General features: G+C 41.5%; 1 protein-coding gene across 2 annotated transcripts in view; it reads right to left on the reverse strand.

The window, feature by feature from the left end:
- The window catches only part of LOC120451044 (acetylcholinesterase), a 68,719-nt gene that overhangs the window by 930 nt on the left and 40,838 nt on the right, over nt 1–26,951 (reverse strand). The window contains exons 5-9 of one of the 2 annotated variants that reach the window (XM_039634398.2): nt 14,481–14,623; nt 13,575–13,724; nt 9,122–9,285; nt 8,840–9,003; nt 551–5,807 (exon numbers count right to left, since the gene is read on the reverse strand). In XM_039634398.2, the coding sequence (XP_039490332.1) occupies nt 5,695–5,807; nt 8,840–9,003; nt 9,122–9,285; nt 13,575–13,724; nt 14,481–14,623 (734 nt within the window). In that variant the 3' untranslated portion in view covers nt 551–5,694. Of the gene's footprint in view, nt 1–550; nt 5,808–8,839; nt 9,004–9,121; nt 9,286–13,574; nt 13,725–14,480; nt 14,624–26,951 lie in introns of those variants that run through there. The other variant, XM_039634399.2, reaches the window with a different exon arrangement.

The following is a 26,951-nucleotide window of genomic DNA, read 5'->3' on the forward strand; positions in this document are numbered from 1 at the left end:
TCAGGCTTAGTCTCGGGTCGGGGCCACTTTAACTTTTACTACGGATGCGAAATGGCGACCGTAAACGGAGCCCTGAACCCCGGGCAAATTGACAAATGTTGGCACGCAAATTAGGGAGACGGGCGGCGGCACTGTGGTCACCATGGGCTTTTATGGGGCACCTTTCGTTTTAATTTGCCGTGATTAATTTGCATATTTCGGCCTGCAGTCGGCATGCGGAAGTGGCGGCATAATTGTGGATTTATATGCATCATAAATTAAGTTTTCTGCACTTCAGCTGGCCGAGCGGTAGGTAGGTACGCGATTTTATTTGGTGTTTATCATTTCAGTTTTATTGACAGTTTTATAATGCAAATGCAAAGTGCCGTGTAATTAGCAGCCACTAAGTCGGAGTGATAGAGCTGTTGTCTCAGATGAGAGGCGCTTCCTGAAGCCGATAATGACTTACTGGAAAAATATGGAAAAATGTGGGCAGAAGTGCAAATGCCATTGGGAAATGATCGACGGCCGGGGCGGGAAATAAAAGCGAATTGCTGTTTGTTTAGTACATGATACATGAGTTTTATTTGTATTTTACTTGTATCCATCTTGTATCGATATACAATATATTTCGTAATATAATTTCACTTAAATTTTTGTATTCTTTATGCTGCCTCAATGCGGGTTTCAATTGTTTACACATTACTTTTTCTCTTGGTAGTTTCATACTTTCTCTTGAGTTTCGGTAATCGTATTACATTTAGCATTTCAATTGTGGTTTTATTTTTCTTTGTTTAGCAGAATTGTTTTTGGTTTCGATTATATGTAGTAGTATGTATATAATATTCAGTAAAATGATCCCTACATTTTGTATGCTCATGTCATATTTTCAATCTAGATGTATGTCTGTATATATATATATATATATATATATATATTTATATATAGTTAATATCTTAAAACAGCAATTATGTTTTGCATATGTTATCTGTCGTCTGCGCGAAATGATCTTCCATTTCGTCTTCCTTGAATTTAAAGTAAGTTCTGCGACAATAATAATTATAATTATAATATAATCGTTAACAACGTTCCGTCACTGACACACAAACAAACATCATCATATACATTAAATAGAATTCTGCATTAATTTTCGGTTTCATATTTGTTTACTTTTGCTGAACACTAAAGCGTCGCCATCAAATCATATGTATATAATATATATTCAAATTTGGAACACAAGATGAGGACTTTTGGAGCTGCCATTGTACTAACTGTATGTGTTTGGGTGTCTGTGTCCACTTTTATGAGTTTCAATTTATTAATTTTCGATCTGCTCGTGACTTTTGCTCTTTTGCTCGAGCAAAAGTGGTCTTAGTTGTTATTTTTAGCTACCTTTTAACTTTATTTGCATTAGTGCTGCCCGCGGCGAGTGTTTGTTAGCCATTAAGTAGTTCCATAGCCATTACACATTACTCAAACGGGCAGTTGTCGGCGTGTGGGTGCTCCTATGGGTGTGTGAGTGTGTTTTTGAGTGTGTTTTCGACTACAGTTTGCAATAAAAGCTAATCCGTGTGTTCTAAGTGAAAACATAGAGTTTCAAGCGAGTTTTCGCAACGAAATTTGGGGGAATTGAACGGAAAATGCTTGGCATGATTAAAAGCTAACAGTTATAATTACAGTTTGGTTGCTTAATTTGCGTTTGTTAAACTTTTACTTTTGTTTTATTACCACTAACAAGTAAGAACACATATTTAACCACAATTTGTTTTTTGTTTTCCGTTCTCTGGCTTGTATCTGCTTGTATTGTTTTGCTTGCTGCTTAATTTATACAAATTGCCTACTTAAAAAGTCATAAATCAGAGCCTTACTGCACACCTGCTGCTTTTGAGTGTGTTATTCATAATATATAATTAAACTAAATAAACCATAGGCCATATATTGATATGTATCTGATTTTTATACATAAAAGACTCTGTATTTATTTTACTAAACCTCTCCTCTGCCTTTAAGACTAATTGTGAGAATTGTTGTGATGTCAAATGCATTTCTGTGCCTGGTTTCTTCAGTTTTCTGGTATTATATGTTTTAACTTTATCAGATTCAGATTTATATTCATCTTGCCCTCAGTGAGTGTGTACTGTAGTCTATTGTATAGCAATCAACATATTTATTACATTGTACAGAGAGTTTTGTCTACCACCTAGATTTCGATTTTATTATCAGATGTCGTAGCTGATACAATTTTTAACTTGTTCGTAATACACAATAAACAAAAACTTGAACTATGTCTCCTCTACTTTGGTTTCGTATTCGCTGTTTTATACAAAACACAAACACGTCAACCGTCTAAGGATCCTGCTCATGTATTTCCTATTCCTACGCTTCGTCCTTCTATGAAGAGTTTCTGGCTGTGTGTGCATGTGTGTCTGTGTTGGTTTGCTGTGTGTGCTGGGGGTATGCGTGTGTGTTTAAGTGTGACCAGCATGCTTTCATTATTATCATAAATTAGAATATGAGTGGTTCCGTTTCCGTTTCCGTTTCGATTCGTTTATATATAAATTCTTTTACAATTGGCAGACTACTACAGCAAAAGCACACTGAGATGTGTTCGTGTGAGTGAGTGGGTGCGTGTGTGTGGTTGTCCTATCGTTTACATTAATATATATAATATACGTTATAAAGATGACCTGGAAGAACCGCAACGAAAGCAATAATCTGTACAAATCATACTAGTAGCGATTAGTGCACGTTTACCAAAAAATCAGACGACGAAGTGTCCATGTCCATGTCCATGTATAAAAATTTAGATCTATAAGCATAACACTTGGAATTTGTCTTTAATTCGTTTGCTCCTTTGCTTCTAAGGCGAAATATTATATTGTCAATTCTTTGGCTTGAGCCGAAAACCATGCAAAATGACAAAAAAATATTCCTAATTTCGGGTGAGACGAAAATAAGTGGGGAGGTTGGAAATGCATATAAATGGTAATATCGTAAACGTAGTCGTAGAATGAGTACTTTTCACTTCTCTTTTCTCGAAGGCAGAAGGCATAATACACGGTGAACTGGTGTATTTTCTGTGTGATATTTATTAACTCTATGCTCACCGTGAGTGGACGCACAGTAAATACTGCCTTCGGTGACCTCTGACCTCGGAATCCCACCAGACCTTGGAGGCCGGCCAAGTGGGCGTGGTCGGGGCACAGGCAGCACTCGCTTTGGCCCACTCGTCACTACAGAATGGATTAACTATCAAGTCTAGTCTTGGAATCGGTTACTTTATATACCTAGATTTATTACTTTTTTTCAATTTTTTTTATGTTTCGGTTAAGAGGCGAACGTGGTGCAATCATAGGGATAGGGAATAGGGATTAAAGCTAGTCATCTTGGAGTTCGTCTCACACTTTTTCGTGTCCACAGTTTTAGACAATGGCTTAGTACAAAATTTTAAAGTTATTTATCGTTTGTTAATACCTCCTTTTACGCAATTTCGGTTTTTGTTTTCATTTCGCTTCTTGCATGGTATAAAAATATAAATGTTCCACATATATTTAAAAAATCCTTTTGTTTAAGTTATTAATTTGCATCATGCAGTGTTATTATTTGTTTAATTGTTTGTTTCTTTGCTTTGTTTCATTTTGTTAGTTGTTCTTGTCTTGCTGTCTAACCCTTTAAGAAGTATTTCAAGTAATGCATAACTTAGGAATGCCTTGTGGATCTGCTGATTCTTCCGATTCGCTTCTCGCTCAATTGTTGAATTATTCGTTAATCGTGGTGCAATTGTCGTATAACTATGGGGAGATTTCTAAGTGAGTGGCTTGCTATCGTTGCTTGCATTGGTGTTGAGTACGAGTAGTATCAGATATAACGGAATCGAATACAGTGTCCTAAGTGCATTCGTCACCTGGCTAGAGGGTCACATAAATTTTCCTAGATGCTACAGTTGAAAGCGAACATCGCTCAGTAGGCCTTGACCACAGTTCATACCTAATACAATACAATTCAATAATCGTTTATTTGATTTGGTTTTTCCATGTGGTTTTCCTTTTGGTTTGGGTTTCTTGGGTTTTCTTTTTTTTTATTTTATTTGGTTGGTTTTAAAACTTTCAAATGTTAGCAAACAGTTAATGCTGTTGTTCTTCATAAGTCTAATACTTGTTGAATCTATGTATTATCAGATAGTGTGTGGTATTATAATAATTGTTGATAAAAATAACTTAATTAATATCAGTGTGGCTTACCTTAGTAAATTTCGAAAGGTTTTCGATTTCCATAGTTAATACATATTGATATGCCTTTAATACGATTACAGAGTACGGTTACGATTACGGGTTACAATTACGATTACGATTACGTTTACTTTTAATTTTACTTTTATTTTTACTCATTAGCTCTCATTTAGTCTGCGACACACACTGAACTCTAGGGTTGACAATGATCTTTCATTTTCTGGATTTACGTTTTGAATAATATTTATTTATAGATATAGACATACCAAGTACATATACGTTACTCATCATACAATACGTTTTGTGTTAATCATTGATCCAATTTCGCTATGTGTATAAAATTTCTAATTACCATTATTTAGTATTAAATCATTTCATTTTCCTCCGTCCAATTTTCTCACTAAGCCAATTTGTAAAACGTTTAGTACAAATACAATAATATACTGATATGTTTTGCATTATAAATATCATCTTCGTCTTTGCCCCGTACTATGCTTAAACCTCATTTTCGATCGATTCTTTATTACAATTTGTTTCGCTTTGTTCGTTTTGAAAAATTTGTCTTGGGTAGTGCTTGTTTTGAGGCTACTAATCCGATTTTTTTTATTTGGTTTTAACTTCTATTTTTCATCTTCTAAAAAACCAATGCCAATTTTTGTACAATACAATTGTTGATTTTCCGAAAATTTCCATTTAGGTTTTCTCATAAGAATCTCGTGTGGTTACACTTTTCTTGTGTAGTTTTCCTTGGGAATGTGAATCGAAATCAAACGAACCCTCAGCCTAAGCATGAAACCAATGCAATTTGGCCAACTATCTTCAGGCAACAAGGACTTCTTTCGGTTTTGAACTGAATGCTAAAATTGTGCCATTAAATGCGCTCAAATATCGCTCAAGAATGTGGCCATGGCAAAAAAGTGTCTGTCATGTGAGCGAGTTTTCCGTTCGGTAAACGAGTATCTGTAATCTTTGTTTCTTTTTGGCTGCCCCAAAGGCAAAATGACAAACATTTTAGTTCTATCTGCATTAATATTTATCAAAAATTTCGCCTATCCCTTGGCCAATTCTTCAAATTAAGCGATTTAGCATTGTGCTCCACAAAAAACAATTTGGTTTGGGCCTGGCCTATGGCGCGTGGCATGTGGCATGTGGCTACAGTGGTCTTTGGAGTCTGGCCAGGATGCATGGAGTTCTTCGAAGGACCCTACCCGACCATTCGACTGCCTAAGGGTGCGTAGAGCTCTAAGTTTAATTTACAAATGTTCAGCAATTGCCATCGAATTGCTCAAACCGATCCTACTAAGTTCTGTAAACAAATCACCTGCTCCTACACAAATGTCTGCGCCTACTAAAAATTTGGTTTCCCTCTGCTAAATTTTATTATTAACGTGTTCTAACTTTAAGTGTGTGTGGTTGTGGCTGTGATGGAGTGTGGGTGTGTTCCAGTGTGTGTGTATGTGTGGTATTTTCCGGGAGTGGGTTTCTTTTAGAAAACCCTCTTGGTTTGCAATGCGGCGCAGATGTAGATCAGAGCAGCGATTCCAAGGAGCTGGAGCCTTGGGGATATGGAAGCACTTCCCGAACCGCCATCGCAAGTATCTAGTAGAAGAAAAAGATAATGTTGTTTATACTCAAGCACAGATTGTGGGCGGGGCAATGATGACAGTGTATGTACGAGTATGTGGGCAATTCTGGAAAAAGTCTCCCAAGACATGATCTATCCTCTATCTCTCTATAAATAGCACTATATTCCAATCCACAGCCTTATTATCGTTCAAAAGAAATCATATGAAGCCAAACAAATAAAATAATATGGACATGAAAGAGCACACTCAAATAAAAGAGAGGCAAGTAAACAAGTGCGAGTTGCGGTGCATTGGGAAAAAAAAGAAAATTTTGGGAGATCTTTAGGTCAACTTACCTTGGACCGTCAAAAAGTCCCGCAGAACGAACTGCTTTGCATGGTCGTATCATAATTTTTTTTTACATTTATGCAAACGTAGATTAAGTCAAAAATCGTGTGCTAATTCATTCGAAAGTTGTTTGGCCGCAACAAACCAGACAAGATAAAAACTTCAAATGGCCCGGCCGGCGATCAGATTTCAACACGCTAAACCAGGCCCAAAGACCCGCAAAGTGTTTGGTTTTTAGACTTATTTCATTTAGTATTTCAGCCCGCTGCCCAAAGTACATGGATAACTTGCTCAACGACTTACTTTTTTAGTCCCCGTGCGGTGAAGTGCAAGTGTGCAAAATGAGTTAAAATCAAGCAAGGCAATAAAACAAAGCGAAGCACATCAGTTTCGAAATCAATCTTCGGCTAGAGCTAAGCAATAAATCGCCTTTATAATATCCGAATTGTTCATATTTCTTGAGCCACTCTGTCGCGTGCATTTAATTTTTGCTAATTTGAATTTAAAAGGCTGACCAAACCATAGATTATACCATTCAGATAATGAAGAAATAAATTGGCACAGCCGCAACAAAAACCACATACAAATTAAACACGCCGAACATACATATTTGAAACACGTGTCGCTAAAAGCCAAAAAACGAAACGGAGCGAAGCGAAGCCAAGCAAACTGATCCAAGCCACACCGCACCGCACCGAATCGAAAGAGAAAAGGCCATACAAATGCAAAAGATATTGTATCTACAAGCTACAGGTCTTTAATCCGTATCTCAACGCGTGCGCCTGAGTTATGACACGGCGATCGTTTATTTATCGCGGCCGGTGACATTTCTCGATTCCACCGCTGCAGAGGTGCCAGCGTGTCTGGTAGAAACAGCAGGACGACAAGTTCCAGTTCCCATTGTATGGGATTAATTCAAACTAGATCTTGGGTGAAATTTTAAATGGCCATTAAGGCAAATGGGAAGCATTGTTGGCAAGCGCTCTTGGCGATAAAGAACACACCGCTACATATACAAATGCAAATTAATTAACTTGCCAAAACAAAACCTGTTTGCTCTGCTCTGTCGGGGGTAGAAAATGGGGATAGATCTTCGGGTGCTAAGTGGCAACTTTTACCGCAGCCAGATCAAAAGTGGAGCTTTTCATATACGTGTATGTGCGTGCATTTGTATATATTCAATTCCCCGTCAAATGATCGATTGTGGAGATATCTGCACTAGGAGAGGTTTTCAGATAGCTGCTCTCCCCAAATCCGCAGTTCGTTCGCCCAGGCTCATTTGCATACCCGATCGATTGGATTTATGTAAAACTGAAAACCAAAATTAGCTCCTAAAACCAATACGGTTAATTAGCATAAATTAAGTTTTTATTAATTTGTGAGACAGTAATTTTCTTTTGTGCCACTCATCGATTTGCTGCTCAGATTGCGAGCCAGACTTGGTGGCGCGGTCCTCTACGATGGTGATCTTTCACCCAAAGCCCATAAACTTTAATGGCCCCACAACTTTTAGGACTTTAAGTGCAAACATAAAAAGCCACAACGCCCACCGACTCGCAGCTAATCTATATAACTAGAGACTTCTACGGGCCTCGTCATTGATCATTGTCAGGGCCTGGCTTATACGACTCTGCATATTTACATTTCTTTTCTCGGTCAGTCGTCCGATCTGTCTCGCAACTCATTTTCCTGATTGATGGGCACATTTTGAAAAGCTGACACTGCCATAAATTAAAAACTCGACGGCGGAATGATGCTACGCATAAATGAAATAAATTCAAAAGCATAACTAAAATCTTTCACCGAATCAGTCGCGTCAGCCCCTCTGACTCACGACTTCCACTAAGTGAAAAAGGAAGGAGCTTCAAAAGGTTTTAACTGCTTAAGCACAGAAAGAAAAATTATTTTATATAAGCCTTGTTAAGAACTGTTTATTTTGAATAATTACTAAAATGCTTATTGATAGGAATATATCCTTTTCATTTAACTAGCAATGAATAATGAATTTTCATTTAGGTGTTTTGGAAATATTCACAATTTCTGTAATTTAATGCGAACTGCCAAATTTAAAACATTTTTATAAATGAACCCTGTTAATCTATATAATATAGTATAATAATTTCCTTCCTGAGATCAATTTTCTACTCCAAAAGCCAATTCTATTAACTACCAATTTGTAGATATATTTTTCTCTCTGCAGCTTCAAGTTAACCATTAATCATTCGAACGGTAAGTGTTTAACATTCGGATTTGGACGACCATTGACACTCGGTCTTTGTCCGGAGACTCTCGAAAGAAAGGCTTGGGATAGGTTGGCACTTTAATCGCTGTTATCACAGGTACATTATCTGAGTGAATAATCCACTCCGGACTCGTATGTTTTGCTTGTCCAGCGTTAACCCGATTCGGGGGGAACCGAATCCCATGCGAATCGTCTTAAGGTGTGGTACCGATGATGCCGACAGCCATTAGCTGACTTTATGCCGCTTTTTACGATATATCGTAGCGAATACCAAATTTATGTTAATTGTACGCCAAATATACACACAAAACGATATCGACACAGCACAACACAACACAACACAACAGAAGCCAAAGAAAGAACACTGATAGAGAAATACAATGGCAAAAAGAAACCTCCAACAATGACTGTACTATCATTCGCATTTGGATCGGAGTGTGTGGGGCATTTATATAATAGGAGCTATTATCACTTACCTGCCCAACTCCTGACTTTTGGCAAGTAATCGTTCCAGAACGAGCAGCGAGCCGCCAAAGGACCTCTGGCCAATTTCTCGATCTTATCGTCGGTGCTGAAAATATAATAGACGGGATCCTCCTTGGAGAAGTTGGGCCACTCTTCGCCATCCTGAGCGGGATTTCTGAAATGGGTGGGCGTTATTAAAAGCTTTTCTTATGGCAAACGAGTGCGAAACCTGGCTAGGTTTGCTATAAAACCGGAAAAAGCTCTCGGTGAAAAGCTTGGCCCTCAAAACTCACCCCGTCTTAGCAAACTCGATGACCGCACTGAGCATACGCTTGCCCAGCTCACGCTCCACAGGTCGATACTGCAGGGAGTTGTTCAGCGGCTGGCCAAAGAAGTACTCGATCTCATCGCCGTGCAACACGCCCATCCATTCGCCCCACAGCGAGGTGCTTGTGCGCTGCAAGCAAGCAAAAGAGTACAAACAATAAATTGGATAGGGCTAGAAAAGCCAAGGAAAAGCCGTGAAAATGGGACCGTCGAAAAAGGAGAGCACAGCGCGACGCTGTCGTAAACTCAGCCAGAAATTATGCAGATAAACATCTACCCTTTTTATTTATTTATTTGCTTTCGTTCGCCTGCTCGCTGACGTTCCCTGTTAATGGTAAATATTGTCGCAGCATGCAGCGCTCTGGAACGCCGAAAAAAAACGAATGAATAAATAAGTAAACGCCTGGTCGACTGCCAGCTCTGAGTTTCAGCATTTCAGACCCAAAACTCTGTCGCCCTTGACAGGCAGCGGCATTAAATGCCCTCGTGTGGCGCCATTTCACGTATCTCACAGCAGCTTGCACTGCAACTGCATCTGGGGGTTGCGGAATCGCCGGACAAGCTGTTGCACTAGGTACGTGCATGGGCGACCACGTTGCGTATACGCTACGTCGTACGGACCATGGCTGCAGCACTACTTCTTAAAGAAAAGGCCGAAACGGCGAGGAGTGGTAAACATTTTGCTAGATTAAGCATGAAGGTTGAGTGTTCCAAGACCTAAGTAAGCTACGCAGAACAACTTAGTTAAGCTAAACAATATAAATAGTTGAGTAACTACATTGTTGAACACTACTAAAATATATATTTGAAAATAGTTCTGATTGTAAAAAAATCGTTTACATCGTGACTAAATTTTAATATATTAGTAACTTGGAACTATTCTTCAACTTTGTATGAGGGTTAGAAAAATACTTAAATGTAACAACATCAAAGGCAAAAACAACATCTGCCATTGCTCAGTCTATTTGAAGTTGCTAGCCAGGTGTACTTTGTGCTACCATAGTGCTGACTTTTATTCCCTGGTAGAGCCAGAAACACCAGCCCAAATGCTAATTAGGCAAACCCCTTTGGAAAATGCAATCCTGTGCAAAGCGAAAGACCAAGACCTGCCTATGCGATTCTGCTGACCATTAGGCCTAGCCAAGAGCTGAAAGCAGAGAGCTGAGAGCTGAGGGCTGAGGGCTGAGAACTGAAAGCTGAGGGCTAACCACTTAACCATTCAACTTGAGTTGGCCACAGTCGGGCTCTGCTTGAGCTGCACCTTGACAGGCTGGCAGCCAAGTGCCAAGTCGCATAATGAATAGTGTCCGGGATATGCCATGGGTAATTCTGGTAATGCGAGGCCGCTGCTTTTTCTCCTGCTCGTTCTGCTCCTGCCAAGTTGTTGGAAATTTATGCGACTTGGTCGTTGGCTGTCAGGACACACGTCCCCTATATAAAGTAGTACGTACACACATAACATAAAAGTCCTGCAGTCCTTACGCCTTTTCGTGCAAATAATGAAAAATTGTACGCAGCCGGAGCGGAGAACTAAACTTTTTTGATTTAAGCGCAAAATTGCAAACAGCAGTGAAACTTGGACTCATAGGTCATAATGAGAAATGCCACAGTCGAAAGTCGAGAGTAGTAGTGAACTACAGTGGAGTATAGAAGAGTGGAGTACAACCACTAGGAGCACCAGGAACGCGAGGAGCAGGAGAAACAGTGGAGAAGGAAAACTTATTTAAGTGCCAGGCACGTTGCACGCTGCAGTAGTCAGCGGCGAATGGCGAAATGAAACAGAAACAGGATCTGGGAGGAGAGGTTAAACATGGGAGGACAATGGGAGGAAAGCTGGTCAGTCAAGCATGTGGCCAGTGGCGGATGGAGATTGGGATGGGGATGACCCCCTGGTCACCAGCCAAGCAGATAGACAATCTGGCAGGCACTTTAGCAGCTGGCGACCCCATTTGCCATGCTTCGTCGCCCCATCGCGGACCCGTTTATGGGCAAAGTGAGTTACGAGTTGTGCTGCTGCAACTTGACGGCTGTAATTAAAACTAATTTCATTTGATCTCATTTCCATTTGGGGGGTGGCACCAACCGGTCAGCTTCTGCGTGTCAACTGCTGGTGCTGTTGATCTATTGGATTATTAACGCGCGATTTGGTATAAACAATGCTGTCAAACTGGCACCCCGCACGCACTAAATTTTGCATATTGTGCAATCAGCTGTAAGGAGCAACGACTCGCTGGGTAAAATAGTTTGATTATCACTGTAAACGGGTGCAAATATTAACCGAACATCAGAAGTGAAGAGCATATTGGCTATTCGAAACACTAACGAATGATGTGGAAACATATTGATTACAATGAGAACATAGAGATATATAGTTTTATGTGTACATTAGTAAATATTTGCATTTTATTTCTAAGGAAAGCCAAAACCAACTAACCAGAGATACATATGTATATCGTATGAGTACCACGTACTATGTTCTATAATACTGATTTGCGTACTGCAGTGATTTGTTCGGCCAAATCACCACTTATTATAGTTCAATATCGACTCCCAATCGCAGCCATTAGTTTGTGTGTATTCAAGGAATCGAAGCCAACGAACGAAAATCAATAAATTATACAGACCTCTCTGTGTATACGCATTGTGAGAGCTGCGTATTTGTTAATCATTAGGCCGATCCAACTGGGTCTGCAAGCAGCCGATATCAATCGACGGCAGCAGGCACCGCAGCTAAAGTCGTTTAAACAAATAACTGACTGAAATTATGCCCCACACGTGCAGGGCATGCGGGCCGTGACCTCGTAAATTGAAGTTTCATTAGTCGACTCCGCTTTCCCATGCTCCTGGCCCCTTTCGTGGGGTCGTGATCCAGTAACGATTTCTGGCCCTGTTCCCTCTTAGCTGCTTTCTAGTTGTATAGTTGCATAGTTGTTGTGTCTGCCCGCAGCCAACATCCTGAGCCTGTGCGTGTGCGTACAGTTTAATTGGCGCCCAACGTGGGGCGTTCCTTAGTATGTGTGTCTGTGCGAGGGTTCTTCACTCTTGGGTGGGCGTGAGTTGCGTGAAACTTTTGGTTACCATAATTATGGCGGCCAAGGTTGACTGCCAGCTCAACAACAGCAAGAACAACTGCGACTGCGACCCCTAACCCAATATGTGACATTATGAAGTCCAATCAACGGATTGCACGCGTTGTAGTTGTCTTCAACAAATTGCTTGATTAATTGAAAAATCCACACGGAGTGGTCGGACACGCCACGAAAATCGCACATGACAAAGAACAGGTAAGATATCTTTATTCACTGGCAATGATTTTTTAATGATCACAATCATAAGAAATACTGTAATTTCGTGGACATGGTGAGGTCCGATGTCAATAGGTTGACGGATTAATTGGTCAATAAAATCGGTAACACTGCACTTACTCCTAGACGTTGCTGCCTTTGGAACGAGCTCTTAAGAAAAATGCCATTAATCTTTGCCTTTAATTACTACATCTATTTATCTATTTAAACAAACAATAAGCAAGTTCGATGAATAGACCGGAAAAAAATTACGCAAGTCTGCGAATTTTTCATTGATAGCTATCCTTATTTTAACCTTTACAAACATGAATAATAGACCACTGAAAAAGCAAACTCGTCTTCTTGTTCGAGTTATTCTCGGTCAAAAGCAATGGACTAGGGTATGCTCCTGACCCTATTCTGCATACAGTACTTTCGTTTTCTGTGTTTCTGATTAGCCGCAAGCTCTGCTTTCAGCAGGTTCAACCCTTACTGATTTACTTCGACTTTTGAAAACGCCCCACCATCATTCAGACATTAATAATTAACGTTCACACCGTCGCGTTGACATTTGACGCAGCCGTAACTGCTTCCGCTGGAGATGCAGCCAATGTAGAGTACATCGAGAGAAATTCAGCATTTTTAATATAACTGCTCTGGAAAACCCTTGAAAACAATTGTATACCTTCTATAACCAACAACTTGAAATTGACACGCGGGCGGAATCCTTAAGGCCGCAATTCTTTACGTTTTCAGTTCTTCAGTTGACTCAACTTTCTACAACCACTGTTTTTAAATAATGAAAAAATAAATTCACTGGACAAGCAAACATTTTCGAAGTGTCGAATCCTTGCGACAGTTATCCACTTTGGGCCTCGGCCGGACTGCTGCCTGCCATTAGCCTTGTGTGCAATTTTAATGACACGCAAATTGCAGTTGCCTGCGTTGCAGTCGCTTCAACGTGGATTTTTGCGCCGTTGCGCCACTTGCGCCCCATTTGACCGCATTCCGATTGGACGGACACACGCGCTTCAACGCCATCTTACGTGTCAAAGTCTGAGAAATATTTAATGGGTGCCAGGCTGTGCAGGTCATTTCGCCCGGGTACAGTGGGCACTCTCGATGTGGTACTCACGTGTGTGAAGTAGTAGTAGTGCACGGAGGCGCCTCGCTCCGCCAGAGCCTGGGCATACTCGTTGGTGGGGCAGGTGAAGAAGTGATCGCCCACGGCTCGTCCGATTTGCTGCTGGTTCTGATAGCCCGGATTACCCTCCCAACTGGTATACTGAAAAAGAAGAGCAAAGTTTATCTTAATATTTCCCTCTTTAATTTTGAATAATTCCTTGCTTAAAGAAGCACTGCGGAACCTGTACATACAGTCTTGTAAGCTTAAAAATCAATCAAATTTCTTGATCATCTGCGATATGATTAAATATATTACTGTGGCAGGTTCCTATATTAAATTTAATCTAGGCAACAGTTAAAATTTTCGCCAACTCAATGGGAATGAAATCTTCAGTCTTCCATACAATGAAGCTGGCTGTCGGATTATCCGTACTAGCTCTAAAATATCCTTGCGCAGCTATTCCCGGATTCGGTACGGCCTTAACTGTCAAATGCATATTCAGTGCTGACGCTGAATGCCGCAAAATGAAATTAACCGGCGACAGGGCAGAGTAAATGAATAAAGCCACTAAATGCAATTCAATCAGCCAGCCGTCTCCGTTGACGTCGCATTTAACGTGCTTAGCACATGCAGCGATGCTGTTGGTGACACGGAGCAGTCGCACGTTGCACTAATGCACTTCGGGGGATTGGGGTAGTGCACTTAGAAAAATGTACGCAATATACACTTATTCATGCCAATGCAGAGCTCTATGAAAAACTACTCGAAGTGGTAAATGAATATTACATTTTTTCCTTAAAGGCTTTGTTATGCAAATTGACACGCATGTCCCTAAAAAAACAAATTTTCTTCAGTGCATCTGTCTTCTGCAGATGCTTATTCATCGCTGAATGCGAATGCGTAGTTGAAAATCACCTGGAAAATGATGGCCTCGCGCTCCGCTTGCGTTGCCTTGCCGAAAATGTTGTTCATAATTTCCAGGTATTTGTCGCGTGGCAGGGCCGTGGCATCGTCCTTATCGAAGTAATCGATGAAATCGTACAGCAAGAAATAAGTGCCTGTGAAATAGAAAAGGGGAATAAATGTTTAACCCGTGCGAGGTCGTGTCATAACAGTGCTGGGTGAAGAGTGACGCGAAGGGGATGCTGGCCAATCTGGAAAAACAATTACCACTACAGGCGGCGCTTCAAGATGCCGACTCACAATGGAGGGGCCGTGCCAAGGACACCGCGCTCAGCATTAACCCCAAGTCCTGCGACCCAGCAGCCACACCAACAACAGGCGCAGCAGCAACACCTACAGCAGCAGCAGCAGAAGCAGCAACAGCAACAGCAGCAGTAGCAGCAGCAGCAATCATAACAGTTTCAGAAGCCGAGGAGAAGTAAGTGCAAAATAGAATAAACCAAAAACTTGTGCCCACTACAAAAACAGAAGCATTAACTAAGGAACAGCAAGTCGACTGCCTTATACCCTCTTCCTTGCAAGTCAGACTAATAGAAAGTTTGTGTTACTTCCCTAGTTAAGCAACAACTAGATGACGGGTGGAATACATTTTCTGCCAAACTATTCACCAAAAAAACTAATATCGAAATTCATTAAAATTAGTATAGCTATTCTGTTAGCAACCGAAACTTTGGGACACATTTCACACATTTTCATTTTCTCATAAACAATTATACCTTTCTCTCTAACAACACGGGGCACAGCAGGCAGGGTGATAGAACAAAGCGGCTCGTCGTTGCCTTTTATTAACTTAATTTTTATGGCACTTGTTGTTGGCCCAGTTGTTGTTCTCTCCGGCTTTTGTCTTTGTCGCACACTTCAAATACGGGCCACACTAACGAACCATAATTGCTGCCTATGAGCGGCGACGGCAGCAACACAACAGCAGCAGCAACACTTGTGGCAGCAACATAGTCGAGTATCTGTGTTTGTGTGGGCCGAGGGCACGTGCAACCCATTCCCAATTTATCTTGCTGGCCCACTGTGTTTATGTTTGCTTCGATTCCATTAAGGTCAAAACCTTATGCAAAGCCAGGCACGAGGAGCTTTGACTTGAATTGCAAACAATATTGAACGAGCTGCCTGAAACGTTCGCATACCAAAGTCGATAAGTACGCTTTCCACAGGATAGGGAGAGCGAGAAAATGTATTTACATTTAAGATGGGATCGCTTAAAGGTTTTCAAATCGAATAATTTAATACCGCATGGATAATGCATCGTATAGAGTTATGCGAACACCATTTATACAGTACACAGATTTGGAAAACGCATATATGTAATCTGCATAACTATGTTAAATTATTTTACTACACGCCGGAACGACCTTGCGCTTTTCAAATATTACTGTACTTCGGGCATACGCTTTTAATTAAATTGCCAACAACACACTTACTCTGTGGCCACAAATTTCTGTGCTGTTTTTCTGCGGAAAATCTCACTCACTCCCTTACACACATAAGCGAAATGTAAATACGGTTTTAATGAGTGTATAATTGAGTTAGCAGCAGCAACAACAACGCGGCCCAACTGATTCAGCGGAACGTTGGAAATGCTAGAGGCGCAATTCAGGACTCAGGACTACAACTACGGAGCCAGCGATAAGTTGGCCGTCTCGGAACACGAAGCAATTAACGAGCAAACAAGCTGTCTTGCACACACACAGGCAAAGGAGGCACCACCGCACACACAAACAAACACAGCAAGGCACACAACATACTCACGCACTATGGCATGCAATCGCAAGTCAGAGGACTTTTTGGACTAGCACCAAAAGTGAACTATTTAGGCACCGAAAAGTTGGCGTCTCGACTTCGTTGCATACTTTTGGGATGCACTTCAAAGGCTCGTTGCTGAGGAAAAATTGTTAATTCTCTTTAATCCATTTCAAATGAAAGTATCTCATACTCGTAAGCCTTTTCCAGAGATAATGATTTTTAAAATCATGTGAAGTGAAATCAAGTTAGAGGGGAACTAACATAAATGGTTTACATTTTGTGTGGTGTGTTTAATAAGTTTAAAAGTCCACTTCGCATCCATTTCAAAATTCCAACTTATTTGCTAAATCCACATGTTCGTCAATTAGTTGAACTACACAAATAATTTATTTGGGATAACCATTAGGCGGACGCACACACTCCAACATACGCAGATAAATATAAGTACATCTTTATATATATTATGTTCATAGCATGTATGTCCTTCGTCCCTAGGACGGGCGAATTTGTCAAAAACAAACAGAATAGGATGCTTTCATGTACGCGGCTCATCGTAATGTATTTGAATTTGTATTCGTATTGTTGCAAATGCTAGATGACCTTGAACTCACAAACACAAGCACAAACACAAACACCACAGCCAAACCCACACACGCACACACGCTCAGCTGAGTAACGGCACTTGTACCCATGGAAAATGGTGGCAGTTGCCTGGCGGCCATGCACGCACACCTTTTTGGCCAAGAGAAAAAAGAGAAAAGAGCACGGTGAGCGGTGAGCGGTGAGCAGTGAGCGGCGAGTGGTGAGCGAGCGGCAAAGGAGAGAGCAGAAGCAGTAGCGGGAGCGGGAGCAGGAGCCAAAAGCAGAGAGAAAGCGGAAAGCAGCAGCTGTGAGCAATGAGTGAAAGTGAGCAGAAAAGCACACGTGTCTGCTGTGCTGGCTTATTCTGCTCCTGGCAAGACAGGAGCCGCAACAACAGCAACTGGCAGCAGTAACAACAGCAACAAAAACACCAGCAGCACCAGTAGATGACTGGCCAACAGCAACAAGAAAATCGAAAGGAAAGCCAGAGCACGAACTGGCACAAAAGCCCCGAGAATCTTCTTCAATCTGTTATACGAAAAACACAGCCCAGCCCGCAAAAAAGGACCTGCCCCCTAACACCACCCACCCAAAATACCACCCAACGACATCCTGCGGTGGCGGCTCGCGAAATAATAAGAAAAGGAAAACGCAAACGGAAAATTTGTTACAAGTGCGCCACTTACACGGCCTGGCACGGAAAAGCGGGCAACACAATGCACACAAAGAGTTACGCACCAGATTGAGAGGAAAAACAACCGGCAGTGAAATGCGGATAAGGAAAGTGGGGAAAATTATGGGAGAATCAACAGCAGCATTTCGCAGAATGGCAGGTTCCCACCAAACTTAAAGGCGATTTTTCTAATAGATGGTTGCATTTTTAATTTTGTATTCTAACGAGGTATGCACTTGTGTAACCAGCTTTTAGTTATTTCAAATTTAAATGCGGGCTTTGAAACATTTAATAGGAAAATATGTAAAAAACTATTACCAACAAATTCTTTCTTGCTTATGATTGAAATACTATTCTTAAAGGATAATCGGATTACACCTTTTGCTAACAAAGAGCAAAGATTAAGTTTATTTAAATTAAAAGAATCAAATCCGCACCGAAAAAATACATCTATTTGATACTGAATTTATGCACATGCATTTGCTTTTCCTGCCACATAAATAATTCAACTATATTTTAAACACATATTTCCTATACAGTCATTTGAATACTGCATTTTGGAATACTATAAATTAAACTAAATTCGGATTATTTAGGTTATCGATTTAATTTGTGTTTTTCGATGGGGCTTAATAAATTTATTTTTGTTTCAAAATAAAAAGTATTAAGTCGACTTGAATTCAATGGCTTAAAGTTGCGTGGTTTAACATATCTCAAAAGGTAATATAAAATAATTACGGCAGAATTTTAACTCAACTTCTATTAGTAATATTTTGCTGCCCGCTTTAATAAAACCCTTCCCCTTTGTCACTCAATAATGCTGCGGCACGTGTGCCACTCACGCGTCCCGTTCCGCCCATCAAGTTGAGGGCTCGCTTTTTGCTTTCGCTTTTCCGCAGACCTCCCACCGCCACCGTGCCACCGTGCCACCCCCCACTACCCATCTCCCAACGCCCCCGCTGTCACCTGGGCTGAATATATATTTAAATAATTTATGATGCCGTCCCGCACAGCTGAGCGCCACATTCCAGTGCGTGAGTGTGTGTGTGCGAGTGAGTGTGTGTTTGCGAGTGTGTGCGTTCGGATGTTTTTCCTTTTTTCCCGGGGTCACCGCAATTCGCGTGGGCGAGTCTGGCAAGTTTCGGCGGCTTTTTGTATTTTTCCTGTATGTTGACTCCGGCAATTCCGGTGCGTTGACACATGCCACACTCGGAATTTAAAATTTAGCCACATATAACATAAACATAATCTACATCCCCTTATTATACCCGTTACTCGTAGAGTAAAAGGGTATACTAGATTCGTTGAAAAGTATGTAACAGGCAGAAGGAAGCGTTTCCGACGAGTCAATAATCGAGTCGATCTGGCCATGTCCGTCCGTCCGTCTGTCTGTCCGTATGAACGTCGAGATCTCAGGAACTATAAAAGCTAGAAAGTTGAGCTTAAGCATGCACACTCCAGAAACATAGACGCAGCGCAAGTTTGTCACCCCAAAACACCGCACCCCGCACGCAAAAATTTGTCAAATTTTTTTTTCGAAAATCGAAAAAGTATGGATAGACATAATTAGCTATGTTTATTAGCAGCACATTTTAGCTGTGCGGCCATTTTTGGCCAAGTTATGACGAAAAAGGCCACAAACCCCGCACCCCGCACGCAAAAATTTGTCAAATTTTTTTTTCGAAAATCGAAAAAGTATGGATAGACATAATTAGCTATGTTTATTAGCAGCACATTTTAGCTGTGCGGCCATTTTTGGCCAAGTTATGACGAAAAAGGACCCAAACCCCCGCAGCCAGCACGCAAAAATTTGTCTAATTTTTTTTTTCGAAAATCGAAAAAGTATGGATAGACATAGTTAGCTATGTTTATTAGCAGCACAAAACAGTCTTTATTTTAGCTGTGCGGCCATTTTTGGCCAAGTTATGACGAAAAAGGCCCCAAAACCCCGCAGCCCGCACGCAAAACCCCGCACCCCGCACCCCGCACCGGGCACCCAAAAATTTGTCAAATTGTTTTTTTCGAAAACCGAAAAAGTATGGATAGACATAGTTAGCTATGTTTATTAGCAGCACAAAACAGTCTTTATTTTAGCTGTGCGGCCATTTTTGGCCAAGTTATGACGAAAAAGGCCCCAAAATCCCGCAGCCCGCACGCAAAACCCCGCACCCCGCACGCAAAAATTTGTCAAATTGTTTTTTTCGAAAATCGAAAAAGTATGGATAGACATAGTTAGCTATGTTTATTAGCAGCACAAAACAGTCTTTATTGTAGCTGTGCGGCCAGTTTTGGCCAAGTTATGACGAAAAAGGCCCCAAAACCCCGCAGCCCGCACGCAAAACCCCGCACCCCGCACCCCGCACGCAAAAATTTGTCAAATTGTTTTTTTTCGAAAATCGAAAAAGTATGGATAGACATAGTTAGCTATGTTTATTAGCAGCACAAAACAGTCTTTATTGTAGCTGTGCGGCCATTTTTGGCCAAGTTATGACGAAAAAGGCCCCAAAACCCCGCAGCCCGCACGCAAAACCACGCACCACGCACGTAAAAATTTGTCAAATTTTTTTTCGAAAATCGAAAAAGTATGGATAGACATAGTTAGCTATGTTTATTAGCAGCACAAAACAGTCTTTATTTTAGCTGTGCGGCCATTTTTGGCCAAGTTATGACGAAAAAGGCCCCAAAACCCCGCAGCCCGCACGCAAAACCCCGCAGCCCGCAGGCAAAAATTTGTCAAATTGTTTTTTTCGAAAATCGAAAAAGTATGGATAGACATAGTTAGCTATGTTTATTAGCAGCACAAAACAGTCTTTATTTTAGCTGTGCGGCCATTTTTGGCCAAGTTATGACGAAAAAGGCCCCAAAACCCCGCAGCCCGCACGCAAAACCCCGCACCCCGCACGCAAAAATTTGTCAAATTGTTTTTTTCGAAAATCGAAAAAGTATGGATAGACATAGTTAGCTATGTTTATTAGCAGCACAAAACAGTCTTTATTGTAGCTGTGCGGCCATTTTTGGCCAAGTTATGACGAAAAAGGCCCCAAAACCCCGCAGCCCGCACGCAAAACCACGCACCCCGCACCCCGCACGCAAAAATTTGTCAAATTGTTTTTTTTGAAAATCGAAAAAGTATGGATAGACATAGTTAGCTATGTTTATTAGCAGCACAAAACAGTCTTTATTGTAGCTGTGCGGCCATTTTTGGCCAAGTTATGACGAAAAGGCCCCAAAACCCCGCAGCCCGCACGCAAAACCCGCACCCCGCACTCAAAAATTTGTCAAATTGTTTTTTTCGAAAATCGAAAAAGTATGGATAGACATAGTTAGCTATGTTTATTAGCAGCACAAAACAGTCTTTATTGTAGCTGTGCGGCCATTTTTGGCCAAGTTATGACGAAAAAGGCCCCAAAACCCCGCAGCCCGCACGCAAAACCACGCACCACGCACGTAAAAATTTGTCAAATTTTTTTTCGAAAATCGAAAAAGTATGGATAGACATAGTTAGCTATGTTTATTAGCAGCACAAAACAGTCTTTATTTTAGCTGTGCGGCCATTTTTGGCCAAGTTATGACGAAAAAGGCCCCAAAACCCCGCAGCCCGCACGCAAAACCCCGCACCCCGCACGCAAAAATTTGTCAAATTGTTTTTTTCGAAAATCGAAAAAGTATGGATAGACATAGTTAGCTATGTTTATTAGCAGCACAAAACAGTCTTTATTTTAGCTGTGCGGCCATTTTTGGCCAAGTTATGACGAAAAAGGCCCCAAAACCCCGCAGCCCGCACGCAAAACCCGCACCCCGCACCCGCACGCAAAAATTTGTCAAATTGTTTTTTTCGAAAATCGAAAAAGTATGGATAGACATAGTTAGCTATGTTTATTAGCAGCACAAAACAGTCTTTATTTTAGCTGTGCGGCCATTTTTGGCCAAGTTATGACGAAAAAGGCCCCAAAACCCCGCAGCCCGCACGCAAACCACGCACCCGCACCCCGCACGCAAAAATTTGTCAAATTGTTTTTTTCGAAAATCGAAAAAGTATGGATAGACATAGTTAGCTATGTTTATTAGCAGCACAAAACAGTCTTTATTGTAGCTGTGCGGCCATTTTTGGCCAAGTTATGACGAAAAAGGCCCCAAAACCCCGCAGCCCGCACGCAAAACCCCGCACCCCGCACGCAAAAATTTGTCAAATTGTTTTTTTCGAAAATCGAAAAAGTATGGATAGACATAGTTAGCTATGTTTATTAGCAGCACAAAACAGTCTTTATTTTAGCTGTGCGGCCATTTTTGGCCAAGTTATGACGAAAAAGGCCCCGAAACCCCGCAGCCCGCACGCAAAACCACGCACCCCGCACCCCGCACGCAAAAATTTGTCAAATTGTTTTTTTTCGAAAATCGAAAAAGTATGGATAGACATAGTTAGCTATGTTTATTAGCAGCACAAAACAGTCTTTATTGTAGCTGTGCGGCCATTTTTGGCCAAGTTATGACGAAAAAGGCCCCAAAACCCCGCAGCCCGCACGCAAAACCACGCACCCCGCACCCCGCACGCAAAAATTTGTCAAATTGTTTTTTTCGAAAATCGAAAAAGTATGGATAGACATAGTTAGCTATGTTTATTAGCAGCACAAAACAGTCTTTATTGTAGCTGTGCGGCCATTTTTGGCCAAGTTATGACGAAAAAGGCCCCAAAACCCCGCAGCCCGCACGCAAAACCCCGCACCCCGCACTCAAAAATTTGTCAAATTGTTTTTTTCGAAAATCGAAAAAGTATGGATAGACATAGTTAGCTATGTTTATTAGCAGCACAAAACAGTCTTTATTTTAGCTGTGCGGCCATTTTTGGCCAAGTTATGACGAAAAAGGCCCCAAAACCCCGCAGCCCGCACGCAAAACCACGCACCCCGCACCCCGCACGCAAAAATTTGTCAAATTGTTTTTTTCGAAAATCGAAAAAGTATGGATAGACATAGTTAGCTATGTTTATTAGCAGCACAAAACAGTCTTTATTGTAGCTGTGCGGCCATTTTTGGCCAAGTTATGACGAAAAAGGCCCCAAAACCCCGCAGCCCGCACGCAAACCACGCACCCCGCACCCCGCACGCAAAAATTTGTCAAATTGTTTTTTTCGAAAATCGAAAAAGTATGGATAGACATAGTTAGCTATGTTTATTAGCAGCACAAAACAGTCTTTATTGTAGCTGTGCGGCCATTTTTGGCCAAGTTATGACGAAAAAGGCCCCAAAACCCCGCAGCCCGCACGCAAAACCCCGCACCCCGCACGCAAAAATTTGTCAAATTGTTTTTTTCGAAAATCGAAAAAGTATGGATAGACATAGTTAGCTATGTTATTAGCAGCACAAAACAGTCTTTATTGTAGCTGTGCGGCCATTTTGGCCAAGTTATGACGAAAAAGGCCCCAAAACCCCGCAGCCCGCACGCAAAACCCGCACCACGCACGTAAAAATTTGTCAAATTTTTTTTCGAAAATCGAAAAAGTATGGATAGACATAGTTAGCTATGTTTATTAGCAGCACAAAACAGTCTTTATTTAGCTGTGCGGCCATTTTTGGCCAAGTTATGACGAAAAAGGCCCCAAAACCCCGCAGCCCGCACGCAAAACCACGCACCCCGCACGCAAAAATTTGTCAAATTGTTTTTTTCGAAAATCGAAAAAGTTTGGATAGACATAGTTAGCTATGTTTATTAGCAGCACAAAACAGTCTTTATTGTAGCTGTGCGGCCATTTTTAGCCAAGTTATGACGAAAAAGGCACCAAAACCCCGCAGCCCGCACGCAAAACCCCGCACCCCGCACGGAAAAATTTGTCAAATTGTTTTTTTTCGAAAATCGAAAAAGTATGGATAGACATAGCTATGTTTATTAGCAGCACAAAACAGTCTTTATTGTAGCTGTGCGGCCATTTTTGGCCAAGTTATGACGAAAAAGGCCCCAAAACCCCGCAGCCCGCACGCAAAACCACGCACCCCGCACGCAAAAATTTGTCAAATTGTTTTTTTTCGAAAATCGAAAAAGTATGGATAGACATAGTTAGCTATGTTTATTAGCAGCACAAAACAGTCTTTATTTTAGCTGTGCGGCCATTTTTGGCCAAGTTATGACGAAAAAGGCCCCAAAACCCCGCAGCCCGCACGCAAAACCCCGCACCCCGCACGCAAAAATTTGTCAAATTGTTTTTTTCGAAAATCGAAAAAGTATGGATAGACATAGTTAGCTATGTTTATTAGCAGCACAAAACAGTCTTTATTGTAGCTGTGCGGCCATTTTTGGCCAAGTTATGACGAAAAAGGCCCAAAACCCCGCAGCCCGCACGCAAAACCACGCACCCCGCACGCAAAAATTTGTCAAATTGTTTTTTTCGAAAATCGAAAAAGTATGGATAGACATAGTTAGCTATGTTTATTAGCAGCACAAAACAGTCTTTATTGTAGCTGTGCGGCCATTTTGGCCAAGTTATGACGAAAAAGGCCCCAAAACCCCGCAGCCCGCACGCAAAACCCCGCACCCCGCACCGCACGCAAAAATTTGTCAAATTGTTTTTTTTCGAAAATCGAAAAAGTATGGATAGACATAGTTAGCTATGTTATTAGCAGCACAAAACAGTCTTTATTGTAGCTGTGCGGCCATTTTTGGCCAAGTTATGACGAAAAAGGCCCCAAAACCCCGCAGCCCGCACGCAAAACCCGCACCCGCACGCAAAAATTTGTCAAATTGTTTTTTTCGAAAATCGAAAAAGTATGGATAGACATAGTTAGCTATGTTTATTAGCAGCACAAAACAGTCTTTATTGTAGCTGTGCGGCCATTTTTGGCCAAGTTATGACGAAAAAGGCCCCAAAAACCCCGCACCCCGCACCGCACCCGCACGCAAAAATTTGTCAAATTGTTTTTTTCGAAAATCGAAAAAGTATGGATAGACATAGTTAGCTATGTTTATTAGCAGCACAAAACAGTCTTTATTGTAGCTGTGCGGCCATTTTTGGCCAAGTTATGACGAAAAAGGCCCCAAAACCCCGCAGCCCGCACGCAAAACCACGCACCCCGCACTCAAAAATTTGTCAAATTGTTTTTTTCGAAAATCGAAAAAGTATGGATAGACATAGTTAGCTATGTTTATTAGCAGCACAAAACAGTCTTTATTGTAGCTGTGCGGCCATTTTTGGCCAAGTTATGACGAAAAAGGCCCCAAAACCCCGCAGCCCGCACGCAAAACCCCGCACCCCGCACTCAAAAATTTGTCAAATTGTTTTTTTCGAAAATCGAAAAAGTATGGATAGACATAGTTAGCTATGTTTATTAGCAGCACAAAACAGTCTTTATTTAGCTGTGCGGCCATTTTTGGCCAAGTTATGACGAAAAAGGCCCCAAAACCCCGCAGCCCGCACGCAAAACCACGCACCCCGCACGCAAAAATTTGTCAAATTGTTTTTTTCGAAAATCGAAAAAGTATGGATAGACATAGTTAGCTATGTTTATTAGCAGCACAAAACAGTCTTTATTGTAGCTGTGCGGCCATTTTTGGCCAAGTTATGACGAAAAAGGCCCCAAAACCCCGCAGCCCGCACGCAAAACCCCGCACCCCGCACGCAAAAATTTGTCAAATTGTTTTTTTCGAAAATCGAAAAAGTATGGATAGACATAGTTAGCTATGTTTATTAGCAGCACAAAACAGTCTTTATTGTAGCTGTGCGGCCATTTTTGGCCAAGTTATGACGAAAAAGGCCCCAAAACCCCGCAGCCCGCACGCAAAACCACGCACCCCGCACGCAAAAATTTGTCAAATTGTTTTTTTCGAAAATCGAAAAAGTATGGATAGACATAGTTAGCTATGTTTATTAGCAGCACAAAACAGTCTTTATTTTAGCTGTGCGGCCATTATTGGCCATGTTATGACGAAAAGGCCCCAAAACCCCGCAGCCCGCACGCAAAACCCCGCACCCCGCACGCAAAAATTTGTCAAATTGTTTTTTTCGAAAATCGAAAAAGTATGGATAGACATAGTTAGCTATGTTTATTAGCAGCACAAAACAGTCTTTATTGTAGCTGTGCGGCCATTTTTGGCCAAGTTATGACGAAAAAGGCCCCAAAACCCCGCAGCCCGCACGCAAAACCACGCACCCCGCACGCAAAAATTTGTCAAATTGTTTTTTTCGAAAATCGAAAAAGTATGGATAGACATAGTTAGCTATGTTTATTAGCAGCACAAAACAGTCTTTATTGTAGCTGTGCGGCCATTTTTGGCCAAGTTATGACGAAAAAGGCCCCAAAACCCCGCAGCCCGCACGCAAAACCCGCACCCCGCACGCAAAAATTTGTCAAATTGTTTTTTTCGAAAATCGAAAAAGTATGGATAGACATAGTTAGCTATGTTTATTAGCAGCACAAAACAGTCTTTATTGTAGCTGTGCGGCCATTTTTGGCCAAGTTATGACGAAAAAGGCCCCAAAACCCCGCAGCCCGCACGCAAAACCCCGCACCCCGCACGCAAAAATTTGTCAAATTGTTTTTTTCGAAAATCGAAAAAGTATGGATAGACATAGTTAGCTATGTTAATTAGCAGCACAAAACAGTCTTTATTGTAGCTGTGCGGCCATTTTTGGCCAAGTTATGACGAAAAAGGCCCCAAAACCCCGCAGCCCGCACGCAAAACCACGCACCCGCACGCAAAAATTTGTCAAATTGTTTTTTTCGAAAATCGAAAAAGTATGGATAGACATAGTTAGCTATGTTTATTAGCAGCACAAAACAGTCTTTATTGTAGCTGTGCGGCCATTTTTGGCCAAGTTATGACGAAAAAGGCCCCAAAAACCCCGCACCCCGCACCCCGCACGCAAAAATTTGTCAAATTGTTTTTTTCGAAAATCGAAAAAGTATGGATAGACATAGTTAGCTATGTTTATTAGCAGCACAAAACAGTCTTTATTGTAGCTGTGCGGCCATTTTTGGCCAAGTTATGACGAAAAAGGCCCCAAAACCCCGCAGCCCGCACGCAAAACCCCGCACCCCGCACGCAAAAATTTGTCAAATTGTTTTTTTCGAAAATCGAAAAAGTATGGATAGACATAGTTAGCTATGTTTATTAGCAGCACAAAACAGTCTTTATTTAGCTGTGCGGCCATTTTTGGCCAAGTTATGACGAAAAAGGCCCCAAAACCCCGCAGCCCGCACGCAAAACCACGCACCCCGCACGCAAAAATTTGTCAAATTGTTTTTTTCGAAAATCGAAAAAGTATGGATAGACATAGTTAGCTATGTTTATTAGCAGCACAAAACAGTCTTTATTTTAGCTGTGCGGCCATTTTTGGCCAAGTTATGACGAAAAAGGCCCCAAAACCCCGCAGCCCGCACGCAAAAACCCCGCACCCCGCACGCAAAAATTTGTCAAATTGTTTT

Source organism: Drosophila santomea, chromosome 3R (assembly GCF_016746245.2).
Source record: "Drosophila santomea strain STO CAGO 1482 chromosome 3R, Prin_Dsan_1.1, whole genome shotgun sequence".
NCBI classification, from domain to species: domain Eukaryota; kingdom Metazoa; phylum Arthropoda; class Insecta; order Diptera; family Drosophilidae; genus Drosophila; species Drosophila santomea.